At 42.2% G+C, this 24,177-nt stretch overlaps 2 protein-coding genes across 5 annotated transcripts in view; one reads left to right on the top strand and one right to left on the bottom strand.

Annotated features, from left to right (window-relative positions):
* LOC110307836 (small EDRK-rich factor 1) overlaps positions 1-4,646 on the bottom strand; it is a 6,461-nt gene extending 1,815 nt beyond the window's left edge. The window contains exons 1-2 of the mRNA XM_021180076.1: positions 4,439-4,646; positions 3,525-3,633 (exon numbers count right to left, since the gene is read on the bottom strand). Coding sequence (XP_021035735.1) covers positions 3,525-3,633; positions 4,439-4,445 — 116 coding nt within the window. The 5' untranslated portion in view covers positions 4,446-4,646. The remainder of the gene's footprint in view (positions 1-3,524; positions 3,634-4,438) is intronic.
* A 4,058-nt stretch (positions 4,647-8,704) lies between these two features.
* The window catches only part of Bdp1 (B double prime 1, subunit of RNA polymerase III transcription initiation factor IIIB), an 87,746-nt gene continuing 72,273 nt past the window's right edge, over positions 8,705-24,177 (top strand). For 3 of the 4 annotated variants that reach the window (XM_029468188.1, XM_029468190.1, XM_021180075.2), the window contains exons 1-7: positions 8,705-9,145; positions 13,421-13,697; positions 13,901-14,010; positions 14,895-14,954; positions 19,011-19,142; positions 20,220-20,353; positions 22,828-22,922. In XM_029468188.1, the coding sequence (XP_029324048.1) occupies positions 8,934-9,145; positions 13,421-13,697; positions 13,901-14,010; positions 14,895-14,954; positions 19,011-19,142; positions 20,220-20,353; positions 22,828-22,922 (1,020 nt within the window). In that variant the 5' untranslated portion in view covers positions 8,705-8,933. The remainder of the gene's footprint in view (positions 9,146-13,420; positions 13,698-13,900; positions 14,011-14,894; positions 14,955-19,010; positions 19,143-20,219; positions 20,354-22,827; positions 22,923-24,177) is intronic. The other variant, XM_029468189.1, reaches the window with a different exon arrangement.

Here is a 24,177-nt window from a genome sequence, read left to right as displayed (position 1 = left end):
AAAAAAAAAAAAAAAAAAAAAAAAAAAAAAAAAACCAAAAAAAACAAAAAAACGAGTGACCTTTTTGTCTATTGGAAAACTTGCATGAGTCCAGCTCCAAGCCCCTGTGTGGCTGGCTCAGGGCATGGGCCTGAACTGCAACCAGCAGCCTATGTACCAATTCTAGGCCTCAGCCACTGCAGTGTAGGTGACTGGAAGAGTGGGGCTTGGCTGCTCAGGGTCCTACCTAGATAGGTGGGGTCAAGCCAGGTGCTGCATTTAGAACTGTGTCTAACTCATTTCAGGATCATTGAGCTAACATTGAGCTAACAGAAACTTAAGGCAAGTTCCTTGCTTTATTAGTAACTGTCACTGGGGCTGTGGAGATGTCTTAGTAATTAAAGTTCCTGCTGTGTAAGCACCAGGATCTACGTTTAGAACCTCCACAAAATTCACATAAAAAGCAGGGCATGGTGGTATGGATCTAACCTCAGTGCTGGAAGGGCAGGGCTTAGACAGGTAGATCAGTCTGCCAATCTAGCTAGATGGATGAGCTTCTTATTTAGTGAGAGATGCTGTCAAAAATACAAGGTGGAGAGTGATGGGGGAAAGACGCTTGATACCAACCTCTGGCCTCTACATTCCCTCATACACACGTGTGTACACTTATACTTGAAGCACGCATGCATGTGTGTGCGTACACACACACACACACACAAACACAATGACTATCATAAAGGAAAAGAAAGCCGGGCAGTGGTGGCGCACGCTTTTAATCCCAGAACTCGGGAGGCAGAGGTAGACGGATATCTGAGTTCGAGGCCAGCCTGGTCTACAGAGTGAGTTCCAGGACAGCCAGGGCTACACAGAGAAACACTGCCTCGAAATAAATAAATAAATAAAGGAAAAGAAAGTGATACTTAAGGTGTGGAGGTTTCCGTGACTACCAAGGCGAGCAAAGTGACAACTGTGTGAGATAAAAAGGCCAGTGTCAGTTCAAACTTTGAGAATCTATAATGGGGTAAATATAGGCATATTTAAGTCAGCACCATCTGGAAAAAAGTTTCCTGGTGAGAATTAACTCAGTCCCATGTACACAACAAAGCTTAAGAGCTGACTACATTAAAACTCTTAGCAGCTGGGCGGTGGTGGCGCACGCCTTTAATCCCAGCATTTGGGAGGCAGAGGCAGGCAGATTTCTGATTCGAGGCCAGCCTGGTCTACAAAGTGAGTTCCAGGACAGCCAGGGATACACAGAGAAACCCTGTCTTGAACGCCCCCCCCCCAAAAAAAAAACCCTCTTAGGAAAGTACAAATGGCATTTTCCATAAAGATAGGTTATATAGATTAACCATGGAAACTGGCTCAAGGTAAACCAGCTCATGAAAAGGGTCTAGAGGATAAAGCTACAACAACAATAAGGGTCCGGGGGAGCAACTGTGTCCTGGCCACAATTACAGCACAAAGGTCAGCAGCCCATTCACAGCCTTCTGGGTGGAAAATGATTTATACATCTCTTCCCTCGACGAGACACCCTGTGTTTAACATTCCCGTTTCCCCCGTGCTTATCTGTGAGCACAAGGACCTGCATGCCTCCTGCATTAAGGACTTGATCTCATTGATTAAGAGGAGTTCACTGTGGTCTAACATACACAGAGAGTTACGATTTATTTCGTGTGCTTTGTAGGGGAGGAGAGAAAGAGTAGGACCAAGTTCGGAGCCTTATCTATGTTAGGCAAAGGCTCGACCAGATGGCAAGTTTCACCTCCAGCCCTAGCACGCTCCCATAAGCACAGAAGGTCTCACTAAATCCATTGTCCTTAAACTCGAAACTGATATGAACTGAGGATGACCTTGGACTTCTGATCTTTCTGCAGTCAACGTATTCTTATTTTCAATGACAAGTCTCATCTGAAAACAATTGAGTACTGGCTTTAGTGGTCATCAGAGAGTCCAAGGTGATGTCCATGTAAAGGACTGAGACCAGTACTAAGCCACTGAAGTACACCTAACCTCCAAGTTCTGTATGAACAATGAAATCTCACGTTAGAATATGTGCGATTCAGTGATAGGGTTAAAAGGTCCTAGGTTAAATTCCCAGAACGTGAAGTATATTTTAAACTTGAGGATGACTCTAACCTTTTCCAGCAGAGGGAAGTAAAGACAAGAGCCCAGGCGTGTGAGGTACATGACACTAAGACACATCTCCAGCCTGCTTGGCCTCATGGGGCTTGTAAAGAGGGCGAGATGCATATGCCCAGCCTCCCAGGTTTGTTATTCTATGTCATGATAGAACTTATAACTTGGAACTACATTTCTGTTGTGTATGCATGGTCCTGGGGATTTAACTTGCAGCTCAAGTATGCAAAACATGTAATCTAACACTGAACTATGCCTCCAAGTTCTCTGTTCCCCTTTGGAACATGATAATCTGCAACCTCATTTAAGATTTTTAAGATTTTTTCTTGGGCCAACAAAACACACAGATACACAGTCTCAGTCTCTTTCTCTCTCTCTTCATCTCGCTCTCATCTCTCTCTCTCTCTCTCTCTCTCTCTCTCTCTCTCNCNCACACACACACACACACACACACAGGCAAAATGAATTTTTTTAAAAAAGTTAAAGCATGCCAGGCGCTGGTGGCACGCACACCTTTAAGATCCCAGCACTTGGGAGGCAGAGGCAGGCGGATTTCTGAGTTCAAGGTCAGCCTGGTCTACAAAGTGAGTTCCAGGGCTATACAGAGAAACCCTGTCTCAAAAAACAAAACAAAACAAAGCAAAAAAAAAAAAAAGTCAAAGCATTTATCTTTCTTTGAGACAGTATCTTGTCACGTAGTGCAGGCTGGCCTCAAACTCCTGATTCTCTTGCATCTGCCCCGAGTCCTAGGATGACAACTGATTAATATTGCCCAGGGCATTAAAGTGTGTCTGTGACAGCTACTTGCCATAGGAAATGATCTGAAGTGCTACAGAGGTTAGGCAAGTGTTCTCTATTGCTGAGCTACGTCCCCACTTTTTAAAGACAAGGTCTGTCTGTAGGTCTCTTTAGCCTGTGCTGGCCTGAGTAGCATAACATCTTCTAAGAATCTGGTGTCCAAACACTTTCTCCATCCCCAATGGAGTCTTGAAGCCCATACTTGATTTTTGACACTCATCTCTTTCATTAAGAGGCTTGGGGCAAGCTGCCAGTTTTGGAAACATTGTATCCCATTCATGCAACAGTGTTTACATATGGAGGCCCATTCATGCAACAGTGTTTACATATGGAGGATGTTTGTTACTTTCTACAAGTTCTCACGGTTTGTAGTTGCTGTAAGAGTGTCTCTGCAGACATGATATCTTCAGGGTGTGGCATTCTTCAGCCATAGGATAGGACAATAACTACAATACATGGTTTCAGTGTTCTTACACAGACACACAGTGTTAACCCTGAACTGTAGGCAAGGCTCAGTTCCAGGAAGGGTTTAAACACGTTCTTCACTCATTCTGAAAATACCGCAGTCAAACGGCCACTGACTTGAACATTCTATTAGCACCACTCACCTCTGCTTTCTCTGAGAGGCAGTCAAGCTGTCCTCTTTTCTTTTCCCTTTGCTAATTTCCTGGGTCTTTTTCATGTTTTTCTGTCGGGCAATTTCTCTTTGATTTCCACCTACAATGATAAACAGGCAATGCTCTTTTCCCACCCTCAACAATATGAATACTTATTAGTAAAGAGTCCTCCGTTATAGGAGCCTTAAAGTTTTATTTTTATCAGCAAGAAAGCAGAGTATCACTTAGTTATTCCCAGACTGACCAGGGGGGTAGCTTAGGAAGAAACACTGGAGAAGTTAAGTATATTATCACAACAGCATAGGTGTCAAGTAGCGCCGCCTTTGAGCCCAGCATTCGGGAGGCAGAGGCAGGCAAGATCTCTGAATTTGAGGTCAGTCTGGTTTACAAACTGAGTTCCAGGACAGCCAGGGGTATACAACAAAACCCTTCTTGAAAACCAAAACAAAAATTAAATTATATATATATATATATATATATATATCCATCTCCATCCCAGTGGTTGTGTACACAGGCCTCACTCAAAAATAAGTTCTGGCTTTGATAGGTGTGTGAAGATCCAGTTTGCCTGTTAAAGCCAGCAGAGGCTGAGCTCTAGGAAAGGTACCTTCGAGGACAAAAGAGCTGGAGGGCACCCTGGGCTTCCAGACCTCAGGCGTCCGCTACATCTCGGCGGACTGGTCCCGCTGGGCAGCCGCCCACGCTCCCGGTGGGCGCGGTCCTCACGCACACCCGCACCTAGGAGGCGGGCACCTGTCCCACCGGGAGCCGGCGTCCCGCCCGCCACAAGCCCGAGGTGGCGTTTGCGTCCCTTCCTCCTCCCAGCCAGCTCCCGCTCCTCCCCCGGCCGCTCGGCGCCCTCCCTCCCCGAGCCGCCGCGTCTTTCCAACCGCCCGCAGACTCACGGGCCATGCTGTCCACCGGCCGGAGACTGGAAGACAGCGACCTGGAGAAGCAAACGGCGGCTTTGCACGCTCCGCAGCCGTCGCCGCCGGGCGCTGAAGAAGGCTGAGCCCCGCAAGGGCCCTTGGTGTGGCGACGCCTCGCTCGGCCAGCCAGCCGCCCCGCCCACCGACCCACAACAGCCGCGGCGTGGCCGGTGAGCCACTGCGCGTGCGCGGTCCCGGTGCCCCACCGCCCCGCGCGTCCCATGTCAGCGAGGCGACCACGCGCGCACTCGCCTCCTTACCTAGCAGCCACCCTGAAGGTGGGCTTTACGTTCCTCATCTGGCAGAAAAGACCTAACAAGGACAGATGGGTGGATTTCGCCCGGGCTCCAAGCCTGCTCATTGCACCTTTCTCCTGGTGCCCTCTGGATGGGCAGAACTTTAGCTCTAAGCTCAGGCTCTGTGGTTGAACGGGAGCCAAAATCGCCCAGAATAACTTTATAACCTACATAAGAGCTGAAACAAGTCAGAATGCTTGCACAGGGCTGAGGGGTGTGGCTCATGGGGGAAGGAGATGCTTGCCTATCTTTAGGGACACCCTGAGTTCCACCCCCTCCCTGGGTTGCATTTCTTGAGCTGGGACTTACTTTCTTGCCTGTCCACTATTACAAACTGAGATAGTCTGGACACCGAATTTGCCTGGGTATTTTTAAGAGTTTTATTGTGGAATATTTTTAAAACATACAAAAGTATAGGTGAAGCTACAGTGTACTCCAACTGTACGTGTTAACATGACCTTTACAATTCTTAATGTATAGAGTCAACTAGTTTAGAGAAAAAGCATCAAGAGACAACGGAATGACTGGACTGAAAGTGCAGTCCTAATAGAAACAAATGTATAAAAGTTGGGGTCAAAGACAGATGCACTTAGCACTTAAAACGAGCAGAACGCATAGAAACAAACACTTATTATCTAGGACTAATTGGCTATTCTGGGTCTTTTGTTGTTCCATATCAAATTGAGGGTTTTCTTCCTATTTATGTGAAGAATGAGATGAAGATGTTGATTGTGATTTCATTGAATCAGTTAACTGTTTTGGTAGGAAGGTCTTTTTTCACAATATTAATTCTACCAAGGTATACGCTTGGGAGGTCTTCAAATTTGAGTATGTTTCTTAATCTCTTCACACATGTAAAGTTTTCATTATAGAGGGTTTTTTTTAAACTCTTTTGTTATGTATATTCTAAATATTTTATTTTATTTGAGAAACTGGGAAGAGGAGCGTGCCATGATCTCTTTCTCAGCATGCTTGTTACTCATATGTATTAAGACTGGAAAACTTTGTAAGTCAATTATGTATTATAACACTTTGCTGAAATTACTGAAAAATTCTATATTTTTTTCTAGTCAAATTTTGGGAACATTGGGTATAAGATAATATAATCTTCAATTGAAAATAAAATTATATGTATAAAATCTATGTTTATATGTGTAGGTGTTTTGACTGAATGTATGTCTGAAATTATATTTTCTGAGTTACCAAGTTACAAGGATGTACACCATGCACACAGAGTACATTGAGAGTTTCTGCCAGAGGACCGGGAGTGTGCCTTTCATTTCAGAGGAAGAGGCTGATAGGTCTTGGTGAATTCCTAGTCTACACACCAAGCAGAGTTCCAGGACAGCCAAGGCTGCTTAATGAGGTCCTGACTCTGTCTTCAGAGATCCTGAAGGACATGGCAAACGCTAGAGAAAACTAGACTATTGTTTGCTTGTTTTTTTTTTTTAATTGTGTGTGTGTGTGTGTGTGCACGTGTGCGCATGTGTTGGCTTCCCTGGAGCTGGACTGAGAGGCATTTGTGAACTAGCTGCCATGGTTACTGGGATGCAAATTCTGGTCCTCATGATGGAGCACAAGTGCTTAACTGATGAACCATCTCACCAGCCTTCAAATTGTAGAATTTTAAAATTACTGGTGACACTAACAACTTACTTCACAAACTTGTGTAACACCTGTCTTGTGATGTATTTAAGTAAAAGTAAAAGTTACTTTGTTGCAAGAGCTGGAGAGATGACTCAGCAGTAAGGAGCAATTGTTATTCAGCACCTACGGAGTGGCTCACAACCATCCATAACATCAGTACAGGGGAATCTGATGCTGTCTTCTCATCGTCCTAAGGCCCCCACTGCCAGGCACGTGCATGGTGCACATGCATGCATGTAAACTTATACATATAAAAATAAATACATCTATAAAACACAATAAAATATTTATAAAATAAAATTTTTGCTTTATGCCTTTACGAGTAGGGAATTAAATCTTAATCATTTTGATTTCCTTATCTACAAACTTGTGACATCTTGGATTTTTAGGTAGAATACAGGATTATGAAAAGGCCTTGCATAAGAGCTTGCTGTAGAAAGCTGTATGTCCCAGCACTGACTATAAGACTGAGGTATCTTTAGCATGGTATTATTTCTCAAGTACTTATTTATTAATGAAGTCTTGATCTGTAACTTTAGCTGGCTTGGAACTGGCTATTTAGAACAGGCTGTTTTCAAACTCATGTAGTTCCCCTGTCTCAGCCTTGGCCTCTGGAGTGATGAGATTATAGGCATGTGCTATTATTATTCCTGGCATTTTGAGATGTCGTGAGCATCTACATCTATTTGATGCTCAGTACTAAACTGGACTCCCACCTTCTTCAGGTTTCCTGCCCTTGTGTTCTCTCTGTCTCTTTCTCTGTCTCTCTCTCTCTTCTCTCCTCTTTCTCCCCTTCCCTCCCATTCTCCCTCCTCTCTCTCTCTCTCTCTCTCTCTCTCTCTCTCTCTCTCTCTCTCTCCTCTGAAAGGGTTTCATGTAGCACAGGCCGGTTTGCAATCTGATATCTATTTTCCTTGTCAAGTTGCCCTACTGCCAGTACCACAGGACTCTTCCATCACCCTTGAAATCTCATCATATTTAATATATTCTTGTTGATCTTGTTCATTTATTTTGTATTTTCTCCTCTGTAACATACAATGTCTTATTGCTCCGTTGCTATCTCTGGAAGCAGATTAAGAATACTCACATTAGTGTGCAAAATGTAGAGTATAATCATTTTTGACAGGCAATATGGTTTTTATTTTAAAGTGTACAAAAGCCCATATAGTGGATGTCTTCTTCCTGTGAAGTGTTTCACGGCTTCTCTTTGCAATTTCCTCACACAGAATTTCAACTTTTTTTTTTTACTCAATTAAAAATTTCTTGGCGGAGGTTGGGGGTTGGACAGATGGCTCAATAGACCCATTTCCTGCTCTTCCAGTAGGTCCTAGTTTGGTTCCCAGCGCCAGCATCAGGAGTCTAACAACTACCTGTAACTTTTTGGGCTCCCACAAACTCGCTCTCTCCATTCTCATAGTTAAAACTTTCTTTTTCCTAGTAGGGCATGGTAGCCCATACATGCCTGTAATCTCAACATTGAGCCCGTGCAGGCAGGAGAATCAAGAGTCGAAGGGCAACCTTTAGCTATAAGAGGCCCTGGCTCAAAAACCCTAAAACAAACAGGTTCTATGCTCTGGGGATGCACTGGTGCTAAGGCACTACTCTCATACTATTTTATCTTATTGTATTTTTGAGGTAAGTCTTGTCAGATAGTCCAGGGCTCGGAACTTGTGACCTCTTTATTTCGGTCTCTCCAGTGCTGGGATTGCAGGCACGCACCACCATGCTCTGCATTCTTGCACACTTTGACTCTTCTCGAAAACTCCTTAACAGTTCATAAAAAGATTCAGTTAAGTAGGTTGGGGATGGACGTTCCATGGCAGCGTGCATGCCGGGTATGCAGGGTTTGTGAAGGATCCTGGGTTCAAACCACGGGCGAGAAATTAAAAGTTTGAGCCGGGAGGGCAGGGGTGGCGCACGCTTTTAATCCCAGCACTTGGGGGGGCAGAGGCAGGCGGATTTCTGAGTTCGAGGCCAGCCTGGTCGACAGAGTGAGTTCCAGGACAGCCAGGGCTACACAGAGAAACCCTGTCTCGAAACCGCTCGCCCCGGCCCTCCCCCCCCCAAAAAAAAAGTTTGAGCTGGAGGATTCAGCTGCTTCCGCTCTCTCTTTTCAACAACTCCCAAGGTCTTACAAAGGAAAGAATATCTGTCTTCGAATCCAAAAAAACAAAAAAACCCTCTGGTTCACAGGTAACCGAAGCTACAGAGCGTTGCAGTTGCTATGGCTCCTGGCGCCCGGAGTCTGACGTCATCGTCGGCGCCGAATGATTACGCATTACTTCCGGCGCCTTTCGCTAGCCGGGACGCGGGGAGGAGAAACTTAGCTTTTAGTGTGGCAGGGTCATGAAGAGGAGGCGGTGGCGGGAGAGCGGAGGAGGCGGAGGGGGCGCAAAACTGCGGTAGCCAGCGCTGGGCTGGTGGTTGTGGACGTGTGGGAGGGCGAGAGTGTCAGCCCGGGGGCAGCGGCCGGGGCTCTGGGCTGAGCGCGGCCGTGGAGCGGCCGCTCTCGGCCCCCTGGCTCCGCCATGTTCCGCAGGGCACGCCTTAGCGTGAAGCCGAATGTCAGGCCTGGTGTAGGGACCAGGGGCTCCGCCGCTCCCAATCCCCAGCGTGGATCAGAGGCTCCCAGGCCTCCGGAGCCTGCCACCGAGTCAGCTCCGAAGCCAGCGGAGCCCACAGATGTGCCTGCAGTGGATTCCGGGGGAACTGAACCCCAGGAACAGGCTCCCGGGAGCAGGTAAGGTCTTCTATCAAGCTGAGCTGTTGGATTTTTACCACGGAGTACCTCTCCTGCAACAAGCTTTTGATTTGAGCTGGATGAAACCATTTCTAGTTGTAGTTTTATTCCGTGATCTGAGGGTGCGACTACTATGACTCTCACGATCTTAAGATTCCCGAGGAGACAGTGTCTTGTCTTATAGGGATGGGAATCCAGGCTTAACGATTTTGAAGTCAAGAATATAGACACACCATCACTTGGAAATCTAATTAATTGTCCTGGAGTACTTTACACTGAAAGCACTTTGGGATTTTCATTTTGTGAATATTTATATTTCAAAGGAGAGCACCAGTGCTGACTTTTTTTTTTTCCCCTCCCTCCACGCGGTGATGCGGTTGAACCCAAGGCCTCATGGAGTGTTAGGTAAACGCCCTGCCCCTGAGTCAAAGGGAAGAGGCTTAGGTTACTTATTTTGGTTCGAGTGCGTACTTCTTTATTGTTACTACGTTTCCTGAATCAAGGCGCCTGGCTTTAGTGACAAATACCACATTTGAATTTAGGACGCTCCTACTTAACTTAGCAATTTTAAGTAGGTTGTTCTCAGAGAAAATTTGTTCCCGGTGTGAAGTTAGTACCTCCTTTAGGACAATATTGTGAGATCAGATAGGATTACATAAACTGCCTTACATGCCACATGGCAGAATAGTTCCCCCAAATTTACTAAAAAAAATTTTGATTACTTTCAAAAAAAGGTGATGAGAGCCGGTTATAGTGTCACAACTTTAGTCCTAGCAATAGGGAGGCAGAGGCCACCCTGCTTTAGGACAGTCAGCCCCATAGTGAGACCCTGTCTCAAAAAACAAGACAGTGGAGAAAGGTGATGGTACAAATTAAACATGTGATGGGTTAATATGGTGACTGTAGTGTTTTATAATATACAGAGGAAGATGCCAGTAAGTAATCACATTGACAGGGAGATGGTACAATTTATGTTTGCATAGTAACAGCATTTCTTCTGTTAATCAGTTTGTGCCATGTGTTATTTTGGCATTCCAACTATGCACCATGATTTCAACATTTTTTTTTAAACTTGGATCTGTTTGAAAATTTTCTGCTTAGAATAGAAATACCAGTATTGGTCACTGCTCTTTAAACTTGGATCTGTTTGAAAATTTTCTGCTTAGAATAGAAATACCAGTATTGGTCACTGCTCCAAATTTGGAAAATTTTGTTAACTATAACTATAGAGGAAGGCATAATGATTGATATTTTATAAATTCCCATAGGCCATAGTCCTGAGACGTGCTCGAGAATATTTTAGTTGACAATTAGAGTACATCATATACTACGCATATAAACTATATGTGTGAATGTGTATATACATACACACATATAGTTTGTATGTTTGGGGGCAGGGGGGACAAGATTTAACTATGTAGCTTTGACTTGCCTGGAAGTGTCTTACCTCCTGAGTGATGATGGCATTAAAAGCATGAGCCACCAGGCCCAGCAGGTTTTTTTTTTTTTTTTTTTTTTGTTTTTAAGGTAGAGTTTCATCTAGCTCAGGTTGGCCTAGAACTCTCCATGCATGAAAAGACACCTTTAAGTTTCTAATCCACCTGCTTTACCTTCTGAATGCTGAGATTACAGATGTGTGCCATTATGCCTGGTGTATGTAGTGCTGAGTATGAAAGCCAGGGCTCTGCGTGCTATTCCGTCTCTGTGCCAGCTTAACTGCATCCCTGGTCCTTGTTCCTTATTTGATGAGAGCATTCATTCATTTTGCTAGTTGTAGAAACCAACGGAGTATACACTTGACATATAAGATGCCAGTGATGCATGCGTTACATCCTGAGAGCTACACTGCAGTGCTAGGGACCAAACCTCAGGGCCTCAAGCATGTTAGACTGAGTTAAAATTACCTCTTTTAAACTCTCTTTAAGGAGAGAGTTTAAAAGAGGTAATTTTATATGTTAAAGCAGCTTCTGTTTTTATATGGAACTAATAAAATATGATAAAAGTACACTTAAATTATTGATTCTGTTTCCTTTTAAAATAATCTATTATTGTTGTTATTTTATGTGCATTGGTGTTTTTCCCGTATTTATGTCTGTGTGAGGGTGCTGGTTACCCTGGAACTGGAATTACAAACAGAGCTGCTCTGCTGGTGTTAGGAATTGAACCTGGGCCCCTCTCGAAGAGCAGCCTTGCTCTTAACCACTGAATCATCTCTCTAGCCCCTATACTTCCTTTTTAACATTTTAAATTTCAACTAATACAAAGTAATTGTACATGTTTATGGAGTACGATGTGTACAATGTGTTATTTCAATATGTATTTACAATGTGTCATGGTAATGGTATCACTTTAAAAGTTTATTATTTCTTTGTGTAAAGAGCATTCTAGATCATTATTATTATTATTATATATTTTGTTAAGGTCTTTTTTTTTTTTTAATTTTATGTATATGAGTACACTGTTGCTGTCTTCAGACACTCCAGAAGAGGGCATCAGATCCCATTACAGATGCCTGTGAGCCACCATGTGGTTGCTGGGAATTGAACTCAGGACCTCTGGAAGAACAGACGGTGCTCTTAACCACTGAGCCATCTCTCCAGCTCATTCTAGATTTTTTTTTTAAATAAAGATTTATTTGCTTTACATGTGTGAGCACACTGTAGCTGTACAGATGGTTGTGAGCCTTCATGTGGTTGGGAATTGCTCTGCTTGCTCTGGGCCCCACTTGGCCCCTCTTGTTCTGGTCAACCCTGCTTGCTCAGTCCCTGCTTGCTCTGGCCCAAAGATTGATTGATTGATTGATTGACTTTTGGTTTTTCGAGACAGGGTTTCTCTGTATAGCCCTGGCTGTCCTGGAACTCACTTTGTAGACCAGGCTGGCCTCGAACTCAGAAATCCGCCTGCCTCTGCCTCCCGAGTGCTGGGATTAAAGGCGTGCGCCACCACGCCCGGCTTCTTTTCCTTTTCTTGTCTGTTTGTTTCCTTCTCTTTTTTGAGACAGGGTTTCACTGTGTAACTTTGGTGGCTCGGGAACTCTCTTTGTAGACCAGCTGGGCTCAGTCCTGTATCTGCCTCCCCAGTGCTGTGACTAGAGGAGTGCATTACCGTGCTGGGCTTTTTCTTACACTTTCTAAATGTTTATGTATATGGGTGTTTTGCCTTTGTGTGTGTCAGTGCACCATATGCCTGGTGCCAAGGTAACTAGAAGACCTTGGATCTCCTGGAACTAGAGTTATAGACAGTTGTGAGCGGCTATCTGGGAAATTGAACCCAAGTTTTATGGTAGAGCAGCCAGTGCTCTTAACCTTGAGTTCATGACTCCAGCTCCATTTCTGAGCGATTTATATCTAATCTGTACTATAGCCAATATTTGATTTAAAGTGATTAGATGCCTTGTTTGTTTGAGCTAGGGTCTCATGTAGCTTAAGTTAGCTTCAGACTCACTGTGTTGCTGATGACGGTCTTGAACTTCCAATCCTTCTGCCTCCACTTCTGAGTATTGAGGTAACAGACACTTAGCAAAACAACAGCAACAACAAAATTCAATTTTCTATCTAGTTATTAAAAATTGGCTTATTAAGCTTTGTTCTGTGACTTAATTTTGTGTTTGGTGGGTTTTTGGTTTTTTTTTTTTTTTTTGGTACTTCAAAGAATTCAGCATAGTGTTAATGTTTTCTATTGTGCTTAGGAACTAAGTTTGAAAAAGAATAACAATTTTCCTTAGAATTTACATATACTGTATTGATAATTTGCTTACCTCTTAAAAACAGGATTCGTGTGTGTGTGTGTGTGTGTGTGTGTGTGAGTGTGTGTGTGTGAGTGTGTGTGTGTGTGTGTGTGTGTGTGTGTGTGAATACCACATGTGTGCAGCAGGAGCCAGAAAGTGTCAGATCTTTGGAGTCAGAGTTGCAGGTGTTTGTGAGCCACCTGATGTCAGTGCTGGGTGACAGTGCAGTGACAAGTAGACGTGCACCTAAGCCCAGAACCACCTCTCTAGTCTCTGTTCCTTTGTTTTGAGACAGTCTTACCTAGTAGGTAGCTCAAGCTGGTTGGAGTTACTCATGGCAGTCGGTCTCCCTCAGCCTCCATAGTGCTAGGAATGGAAGTGTGAGCTATCATTTAAAGCTGAGAAAGTTTTAAAGAAATGTTTATTGCAACTCTGTTGTAATCAACATAACTGAAAAGTTACCGTTTCTTATGTTTGTTTTTCTTTTTGTTCAGTGAGACCTTGCAGAGATGAGTCATGATGTCTCCTTTTCTTTTTAATTCCAATAGTGATGAAAAGACTGGTGACAAAAATAATGCTGCAGAGTCCAGCACATTGTCCTCTGCTTCTTCACAGAGAAGAAAGCGAGTGTCAAGCACATCCAGTCTTGTTCAGTCTCCTGGCAGTGCCCCCTCACAGAGTCGCCCCTTATCTACAGTTAATCACGATGCGCCACAGCCAAACCCTACTCCAGCTAAAGAGAAGCAGCCGTGTTCAGACAGATACCGAATCTATAAAGCCCGCAAACTGAGGGAGATGTTGAAAGAGGAACTGAGAAAGGAGAAGGTAAGTGAGTGAACTGTAGTCCAGTCCATCCTCCTGACCCAGCCTTGCATACTCCAGTCATCTTCCTGACCCAGCCTTCCTATGTACAATCCAAGCCATCCTCCTGACCCAGCTTTCCTATAGTCCAGCCTTCCGATAGTCCAGTTGTATATTTGAGTTTAGTGCTTCTGAAGTTAATCTGTTTATAAAATCTCTGTATATAGAAACAATGGAAAAACAAATTTTCTACAAATGAAAGCCAGAGACCACCAGATCGTTCAAAAATGACTATGAGAGACTTCATATATTACCTTCCAGATAACAATCCAATGACGTAAGTAAAATTCATTTATGCTTTGTTTCATTGGGTATGTAATGACATGTCACTTTAGAGTACAGTTTCATGTTGTTCAGAAGCTTGTTGAAGAATTCATAGCATTTGTATTATCTTTTAAAGATAAAGTTTCTAACAAAATAAGTATGGATACATTTGGGTCTAAGCCTATGGAAGTAACTGCTCTCTGGGATGATAATGGTGTCCCTCTCTATCTCCTAGAGCTAAAGAGGCTTCTTGTTTTAGTTATTGGGCGGTAGTGTAATTTCTATTTCTTATGTGTTATAATGTGATATAAAGGAATATAGTTTTTATGCCCTATTTCATTGGTAATGGTGTAGTTTGGATCACAAGTGCTTCATGAACAAAGCTTTAATTCTTTAATGTTAGCCTGAGGTGGAAGGCAGACATCATAAATCTGGTTTTGGTGGTGTCGTAGGTGGCCTTAGCATAGTCTTCAGGATAGGCCTCTTTTGCATTTGCCAGGTCTTTGGCCATGTTGAAGAAGGTCTGGAGATGAGCCACCTAGCTTGCTTCATTTCCCAAGGCTGCCAATCTCTCTTCATTAAGGAGTTAGTGGGGGAAAAATATTTTATTATTTAGGGCCCAGCAGGTTATCGGTTCTTGATGAGTTTTTGACTAAAAAGTTCTTCCTATTATTTGTTTTTGGCTGGTGTGTGCTGGGAATCAAGCTCGTTCTCAGCCTTCACTGAGCTAATTCTCACTGGCTAGGTGTGACTGAAAAAAAATGATGTTGAACATTACTAATGAAGTGCTGTAGTATATTGTATGAAAAATGGAGGCTATGAGAATTTTTCTGGCTATAAAGAAAATTGCTAAAATATTAATTTGTTTAAAAGTATGCTTTTATTTGTACTTAACAGTTCTTCAGTGGAACAAGAAAAGAAACCTGAGAAATCCTTGGCTCCCACCCCAACGAGAGAGTGAGCATCTTACATTCTCTGTTTAGTGTGTGCTTCCTGTTGCTGTGCACCACATCAGGTCCGCAGGTGCCCACCACTGACTTAGCCCCAGCCTTGGACACACTCACTGAAAGTGAAATCGAAGGGTTCTTTGATTTTCCTTTTCTTTCTGTCTGGCCTGTTCTTTGTGCATGTGTATGTGTTTGGTGTGCATGTGTGCCTTATATGGGCATGTGTTGTGTTCTTCAGTTGTGCTCACTTTATGTAATGATGCAAGGTTTCTTGTTGATTTTGTCTGTCTAGTCAGCTTGCCTCTGAAATCCCTTGTCTATGCTTTTTGAGTGCTGGCTGCTAAGCCTACCTAGCTTTTATATGGGTTTTAAGGATCCAAACTCCATTCATCACACTTGGTGGGTGAGTACTTTATCCACTGAACACTCTCCTACCGCCAACCCGCAAATGGAGCGTTCTGTACATTTGATTGCTTCTTAAAAATAGAATCACTTAGCTGGGCAGTGGTGGTGCACGCCTTTAAAGCACTTGGGAACCAGAGGCAAGCGGATTTCTGAGTTCGAGTCCAGCCTGGTCTACAGAGTGAGTTCCAGGATAGCCAGGGCTACACAGAAACCCTGTCTTGAAAAACCGAAAAGAAAAAAACAAAACAAAAAAAAACCAAACCAGTCGGGGCTACATAAAAAACCCACAAGCGTGTGTTATAAAAGGAAGAGAAGGCCTAGCTGGGTATGATAACTCATGCGTCTGTGCTCAGCGCCTGAGGAGCTGGGTCTTTCCTAACGAGGTGTAGCATCGTTCTTGGAGAGAGATGAACACATCTACTACCCCAGATAGGGGTAAAGACACCACCAAATTCCAACTTGGACCTTTTAGGGGTTTTTTATTATTTATTTATTTTTTTATTTTTTAGTTTTATGGTAGGGTTTTCCTGTGTAGCTCTGGTTGTCCTGGATCTTGCTAGGACTAGGCTAGCATTGAACTCTTAGGATTGATCTGCCTCTGCCTCTGCCTCCTGATTACTGGGATTAAAGGCATTTGCCACTACTATCCAGTGAAGCAGTAAGTTTTAATTATCAGCAATATGAGAGAAGGGTTACTTATAAGATCATAAATTATCTCAAAGACAGCTGTAACATCAAAGCCTACCCAGCATGGACAATGGATCATGAAAGCTGGGAACCTAACATTCTTTAAACATAGAAGCAATTCGGCAGGCTGGAGAGTGTCTTTCAGTAGTCTTTACTGCTTGGGGTGGGAAGATTTCACTTATCTGGTCAGTTTCAGGGACTTCCTGAAGCCTTTGAGTTGGTTCCTGAGCTTTACAGATTTCTCTGTAGGAATATCCAATATCTTAAGCTTCTCATTCAGAGAGGTTATGTTTTGAGGAAACTGCCACACAAACGCTATATAGGGAGAATCTGTCTCAGAAACATACACACATACATGTATGCATGTATACACACACACACACACACACAGAGTTAGATCTTTTCAGAATGAGAGGTCTATAATATTTGTATAATATATGTGTAATTGACTAATACTATGCCTTCCATTTACATTTGTATATATATTCCATGCCTGGGAGTACATGAGAGTGTCATAGCTTGTGGGGTGGTCATAGGCCACACAGCCTGAGAGTCAGTTCTCTTCCAACATGTGGGTTCCATGTATTGAACACAGGTGTCAGGCCTTTCTTTACCAGCTGAGCCATCTCACTGGCCTCATGAGTTTTAAATTAAAGATGTTCATATTGAGGTTTTGTTTTATTTTGCGACAGGCCTTGGCTAGTCTAGAACTTGCCATGTAGATCATTCTGGGCCTTCAGCTTAAGAGATCAGTCTCCTCTGGCTCTTCGTATTAGGATTAAAAACATGTACTCCTAACTTAGGAGTCGTTTGTTGTCAAAAACAGTAGCTTTGCGTGGTAAAAAAAATTAAAAGGAACAAAGGGAATATTGAAAAAAGTCTTTCCACCTTTGTTTCTTTGTGGTTTAAAAGTCTGTGGTTCACACACACACACACACCCGAAACAAATGTTACCAGTTAAAACACTTTTAAAATTACATTGTGCATATGCAGTGTGTATTTGTGTGTATGTGGCAGTGTGTATTTGTGTGTATGTGTGTGGGCACATGCATGCCATGATGAGAGTATGGAGGTTGTCTTAGTCAGGGTTTCTGTTCCTGCACAAACATCATGACCAAGAAACAAGTTGGGGAGGAAAGGGTTTATTCAGCTTACACTTCCATACTGCTGTTCATCACCAAAGGAAGTCAGGACTGGAACTCAAGCAGGTCAGGAAGCAGGAGCTGAGCAGAGGCCATGGAGGGATGTTCTTTACTGGCTTGCTTCCCCTGGCTTGCTCAGCCTGCTCTCTTATTTTGTTTTGTTTTTATTTTGTTTTTCGAGACAGGGTTTCTCTGTATAGCCCTGGCTGTCCTGGAACTCACTCTGTAGGTCAGGCTGGCCTCGAACTTAGAAATTCGCCTGCCTCTGCCTCCCAAAGTGCTGGGATTAAAGGCATGCGCCACCACACCCGGCTAGCCTGCTCTCTTATAGAACCCAAGACTACCAGCCCAGAGAAGGCCCCTTGATCACTAATTGAGAAAATGCCTTACAGTTGTATCTCATGGAGGCATTTCCTCAACTGAAGCTCCTTTCTCTGTGATAACTCCAGCTGTGTCAAGTTGACACAAAACTAGCCCGTACAGAGGTGAAGAGACAGTTTCTGGCAGTCAGTGTGCATTCTGGAGGTTGCATACTGCTATTGCTGTGCATTCAGCTGTTAGACTTTGTGGCAAGAGCCATCTCACCTGCTCACCAATTTTTAAATATAGCATTTCAGATTTATAATGTATGTGTGCTTCAATAAGATATCAACAGCCAGTATATTAGAAAGAAAGATTTGGAACTTTTTTTTTTAATAGTTATAATTGGATGGGAGCAAGAGGTTCAGATGGACTTTTGCACAGTTGACTGACTACCTGAGGGCTGGACGTGGGTGTGCATCTGTGTAATCCCAGCAATTGAAAGGCTGAATTTGAGGCTAGCATGAGCCTACAGAATGAGCACCCAACTATTTTGAGCTTCATAGCAAGAGCCTGCCTCATAGATCTAAGAAAATAAAACAAAACTAGAAGAAGATATACTAGTATACATATTTCAGAAAGCTAGAAAAAGTAGGTACCAGAAGTGGGGTAAAAGGTAACATTTGTTTATTTATTTTTATTATTGGCCTCAAACCCAAGGTATACTATAAATCACTGAGTTACATGGCTGGTACCACTGGTTTATTTTAAAAGAGAGTAAACATTTCTTGTTTTCTAATTTTTTTTTATTTTTTAAGATTTACTTATTACTATATGTAAGTACACTGTAGTTGTCTTTAGACATACCGGAAGAGAGTGTCAGATTTCATTATGGATGGATATGAGCCACCATGTGGTTGCTGGGATTTGAACTCAGGACCTTTGGAAGAGCAGTCAGTGCTCTTAACTGCTGAGCCCTCTCACTAGCTGCTCTTATTATGTCTAAAGATTCCTTATTATATGTTACCAAATTAGCCAGGTGGTGGTAGTGCATGCCTGAGTGCATCTCAGCACTCAAGATGCAGAGACAGGAGGAAGGCAGGAAGGTGTCTGTGAGTTTGAGGCCAGCCTGGTTTACAGAAAGAGTTCTAGGACAGCCAGGGCTACGATAGTGAATTCCTGTCTAAAAAAAAAAAAAGTTACCAAATAATAGAAATCTTATCCTCTTCGCCTCTCCAATGTATACATCCATCCATCCATCCATCCATTTATTTATTTTGAGTCAGAGTCTTAAGGTAAAGTTCATAGTGACCTAGAACTCTTGGTTCTTTGCTTCATTGGTCTCCTTAGAGCCAAGATTATCTTGTATTTCACTATGCCTGGCAGGGTAACTGTGTCATGTGGTATTTTTAGTTGAATTATAGAGAAAGTTTGAAATGGCTGCATGTTGGTTTTCTTTAGTAACTTGTTTTGAGTTCATACTATTCAGGAAATACTGTTTTGTTGCCAAGGTAACTATGTTTCCATTTTAGTAGGCAAGAAAATCAGAGCACTCAAGATGCTAATGATAATGAAGACGTGGAAGAGGAGGTGGATGATGGGCCACTCCTGGTTCCTCGAGTAAAAGTGGCAGAAGATGGTTCTATTATTTTAGATGAAGAAAGGTGAGTTAAGGAGATGGTGCAGGAAGGAGCGGAGGGGGTAGGGGTAGAGAACAGAGAGATGCTGTTCTCCATCTGTCAACAGAGCGTTTAACTAACCGCCACTGGATAGATGAATAGCATGAATACTTTAAGCAGGTAAATGGACTAAATGTGCAATTTTAGCATGTTTGGATGAGATGCTATCACTCTTGTCTGTCAACCTAACTTTGTTTACTCATCACCCTGCTGCTAAGCCAGGCCAGCTGCTGAGCAGCTGTGTGCTGTTACCCACTGGGGATGGATTTCTAGGATTGGTTCAGTTTGAAGTTGATATTTAAACTTTTCGTATTATTCATTAATTTTACTTTGTTTGATTTTTCTTTGTTTTTATTATTTTTGTTTTTTGAGACTCTCACTGTAGCCTTGGCTGGCCTGAGACTTGCTTTGTAGACCAGGTTGGTCTTGAACTGCTGACCAGTCTTTCCAGATCTAAAGTGTATATTTTATATGGGATCAGGTAACAAAGAAAAATGAAAGGTTTTTGCTGTTTAGTTAGTAACAATGTATATAAATATAAATTTGACTATAATATAAATGCAATGCTGAGAAGTGTTTCTATGTGATGGTGATTTTACATGTCAATAATAGTTAAAGAGATATTGGCTCAGGAGGCATTTAGAAATCCACAAACCAAAACCAGGTGTGATGACACATGCCTGCAGTCTTAGCACTTGGGAAGTGGAGATAGTAATTCAAGACTGTTCTCAGCTAGACAGCAAGTTCCAGGTGAGCCTGGACAACATAAAGCCTGGTCTGAAAGACAGACAGACAAAAAGGACAATAGAACAGTTCTTCCTTTAGATAGTCCAAAGGTATTTTGAAAATGCTATAACCAGAAAACAGGTTGGCATTTATTTCTGTACCTTAAAATCACATTTGGAAAAATATATATTTCAAATTTATTATCTTTTTTCAAATATATATTACATTTTCTGTATTAAGTGCTGTGTAAATCTTAGAATGCAGTAATTAAATCTCATCTACTGTTTTTCATACTTGGGTTTTTAGTGTGACTCTATTGAGAATGTCTTCTTTCAGTTTAACTGTAGAAGTTTTGAGAACAAAAGGCCCCTGCGTTGTTGAAGAGAATGATCCTATATTTGAGCGCGGCTCCACTACTACTTACTCCAGCTTCAGGAAGAACTACTACTCAAAGCCGTGGTCCAATAAAGGTACCTAATGCTCACCAAAGGTCTTTGGATGTTCTTCTGGAATAAAATGAACTCTTATTTAAGCTTCTGACTTCTTGTCAATAAAATGTAACCTGCCACGTTGGTTTCCACTCAGTTTTATTGGTTCCCCTCCCCTTCCCCTACTTTATCTTTGACTTTAGATCATTTTGCCTGGAATCTGTTTCAGACTGTACAGAGAACCCCCATTTAAGTGAATAGTTGGCAGTGTTTCTGTGTGAGCACTAACCTTTGTGCCGGTGGGTCATTGTTTTTGTAGGATTTAATCATAGCAGTACTCACCTTGCAGATGCTGTTCCTGCAGCAGTCATGGTGCCTGCCTGTAACGCAGACTGAGGGGCTTAGGCAGGGCAGCGAGGGAGTGTGAGGCCAGCCTGGGGTAAACACGACAGCAACAGAGCACACAAGGCGTATTTCATGGTTTTCCTTACTGCTTTTTACTTAAGAATGGTTTTTAAGTATGGCAGCATATAGGGCAAAAGGAAATTTTCTGTACTTCCTCCCTCCTCTGACTATTAACAACTTGGTTTTTTTTTTTTTAAAGGTAAATTCTATTGGGCTTGTTACATTTTCCCTCACTTCCTCCTCCCCTTTCCCAATGTTATAAAACACCAGGGCCCCTTTAGTCCAGTGAACTTTTTTCCAAGTGCTTGTCTGTATGTCTGTCTCTTTCTCTCTTTCTCCTTCTCTCATTCTTTGTGCTACTCACTGAGTATTTTATTTATTTCTTATAGGTATCCTAACACAAATGCCCCATTAATTCATATCTTACCAATTGTCTATAGTGTTAATTTTCTTACAGTTTTGTCAATAATCTTTTAGTTTTACTAGCTTATAGAAATCTAATATTCCAAAATAATTCTTTATATTACTATATATTTGCTTGTTAGTAATAAGATCCAGCATCTAGTATTTTCAGTTTTAAAATTTGCCTTAATATTTAAAACAACTATAAGTTTACATATATTTTGATCATATTCTTTCCTTCCCCCAAATTTGTACAGATCTCCACCTCCCTACTTACCCAACTCCTAAGTTCTCCCAAAACCTACAAAGCAAAATACAACATCCAGAAAGAAAAAAAAAAACCTGCCAAAACCTACCAAAGTGCAACCAAGTAAAAGTGCACACACATACAAAGTGTGGGGTCCAATCCTGAGACCTGCCTGGAATGGTTGATCCAGTGTCATTCCAGTGGAGAAAACTGACTTTCCTTCTCCTAGCAAGTATGAATTACAGTTCAGTTGTTAGCCTTTACCCAAGTAGCTATGTTTACATTGATTCATTTTTTTAAAAAATATAATAGGAAAAAGCAAAAACTTTCACATCAAAGTTGGACAAGACAGTCCAACAGAAGGAAAAGAGACCAAGAGTGGCCACAAGAGTCAGAGACCCAGGAATCCCATAAAACCACTAGCCTCAGAGTGCTAACTGCAGAGGACCTGGTGCCCTGAGGGGAGATTTGAAGGAGACCCCCCTTTTAGGGCTGAGTGTTCCGAGGTCTCTGACTCTGAGTAATGTCTGGCTGTGAGTCTCTGTATTTATTCCTATCTGCTGCTGCTGATGGCAGAGCAAGGAGATTATCTATGAGTATAGTAGAATATCACTAGGAATCATTTGAGTACTACATTTATTTTTTCTTTTAGAACAGTATTTGGTTTTGCCCTAGGTCCCTGGGGTATCTAGTCTCAGATTCATGGTCACACAAGCAGTGCCAGATATGGATTCCCTCTCTTGGAGTGGGACTTAAGTCAGATCAGTTATTGCTTGGTTACTCTTTTTTCATTGTGCTGTTGGTAGCTGTGGGAAGTTCTCCCAGGACTGGTTCTTCATTTCTGGCTAGCATTTACATGGTTTCGTAAACCTCTTTATTTTCAGAGACCTCTTTGTCTCGTTTGGTTTAATATCTGATTGGGTGGCCCTCTGTCCCAGCAGGTGCATGTGATGATCAGGCTTGTCGGGCCTCTTTGGAATGAGAATGCAAACTTTTTAGTTGTCTCCTGGGCCACCTACTTGACTTTCTTAGTCATCCCTGTGAGGTACAGAGCAGATTCAGGCATGATCAGTCCAGACTACATCAGATGTGTTACATGGTGTGAGGCACTACAGGAAATCTGGTCCTGTCAGGTGGGCTCACAAACTGTGGCTCATTTCATGACTGAGGCAGATCTCAGAGCTAGAAACTTGTACTACACCCGACAGAAGTTCTGGACCTTAGCAGTTCTTGTTACCATAGCCTCCTGAGTTCTGGGATGTGAAATGTACCCCTACAATTACCAATGGAGATAGTTGTTTTTTATTGTGTTTGAGTTTCTTTTCAATGAAATTAAGTACTCTATAACTTATTTTAATTCAGTTTTTATATATAAAGTTTTTATATATAGTTGTATATAACTAATTTGGGTTATTTTGTCTGAACGGAAAATTAATTTTCAGTTAATCTTTTATTTTTACAGAAACCGATATGTTTTTTTTAGCCATCAGCATGGTAGGAACTGACTTTTCTATGATTGGACAACTTTTTCCTCACAGAGCAAGGATAGAAATTAAGGTAAAGTATACCTATAACATTTATTGGTTAGGAAGGGTGAAAAAAATTACTAAGGTTTTTTTCTTCTAACTTAATTCACATTTGTTCTTTATTATGTTTGTGTTTGTGTGTGACACTGATTGTTGTATGATTTCTCAATTGTAGTATAGTTATATCTCTTGAACTTTTTATCTGACTTTTACTATGTATTTGAGAACTATTGATAAAGATACTAAAATTAAGAGTTAATGAAAATAGAAGGAGGATGTATCAGAGTGCTTAGAGTTAGTGTAGCTTTATGATTATAAAGTATCTAAGGCTTTCTGGATGAGCTGGAAAGTGCTGAGTATATGTCGCTGGACTGAGGGTGGCTGTCTTAGTCCCCTTCACTTTGTGAGAAACCACTAGCATTGTGAACCGTGAAGTGATGTCAGGCATGGACGGGCTATGCCTGAGAGGATGAGCTTGGTGCTGTTGCTGAGAAACTGTACCTGTGCTTTCTGGGTAGGAGTGTGTTTGGGTCCTCATGCTGTGTTGCCATAGTGTATTCCTAGTTAACCATGAGAGAGTCTCCCAGTCGTATGTCTTTCCCTTAATTCTCCATCTCATCATGTTTGCCACATTAGTGAAGCCACTCAGGAAGATAAGAATTTGGGTGTCCTTAAAGTAGACTAGACTTGATTGCCCAGGAACATTATGTAGCGGCTTCCTATAGTGTGGTGTCATAGCCTCACTGTATTTCTGCAAGAGGTGAGGAGCCTGCTTGTTTGTATGTATGTATGTATGCATGCATGTATGTATGTATGTATTGAGACAGAATTTCTTTGTTACTCTGGCTGTCTTCAAGCTGGTTTTGTCGATCAGGCTGTCTTCAGACTCAGAGATTGGCCTGCTTCTGAGTGCTGGGATTGAAGGTGTGCTCCACTAGGCCTGGCTCCTGCTTGTATTCTTTATGTTCTAATGTTGATCTTGGTTAAAATGATCACTATATTAAAATTTTATGAAGGCGAAAATTTGATTAGAGGTAGAGCTCTCTGGTAATCTGATTAATGAATAGTGTTTGTCACTGACTTCTTTCAGAAAACATTTAGGTTCTTCCTTCAAAGATTAGTATAATTCCAACAGGTCTCTGGGTAAAGTGTAGAAGAGTGAAAATGCTCTGTTTCTAGGGTTAGCGAAGCACTTGTTGTTGATTCCTGCATAGCGAACGAACCTTATAGCCACAGAACCAATTCTAGGTGGCTATACTATATTCCACTTAGGTATTGCAGAGATT

The sequence above is a fragment of the Mus caroli genome, chromosome 13 (assembly GCF_900094665.2).
Source record: "Mus caroli chromosome 13, CAROLI_EIJ_v1.1, whole genome shotgun sequence".
Taxonomy (NCBI): Eukaryota; Metazoa; Chordata; class Mammalia; order Rodentia; family Muridae; genus Mus; species Mus caroli.
This window is presented reverse-complemented; position numbering and strand designations above follow the sequence as displayed.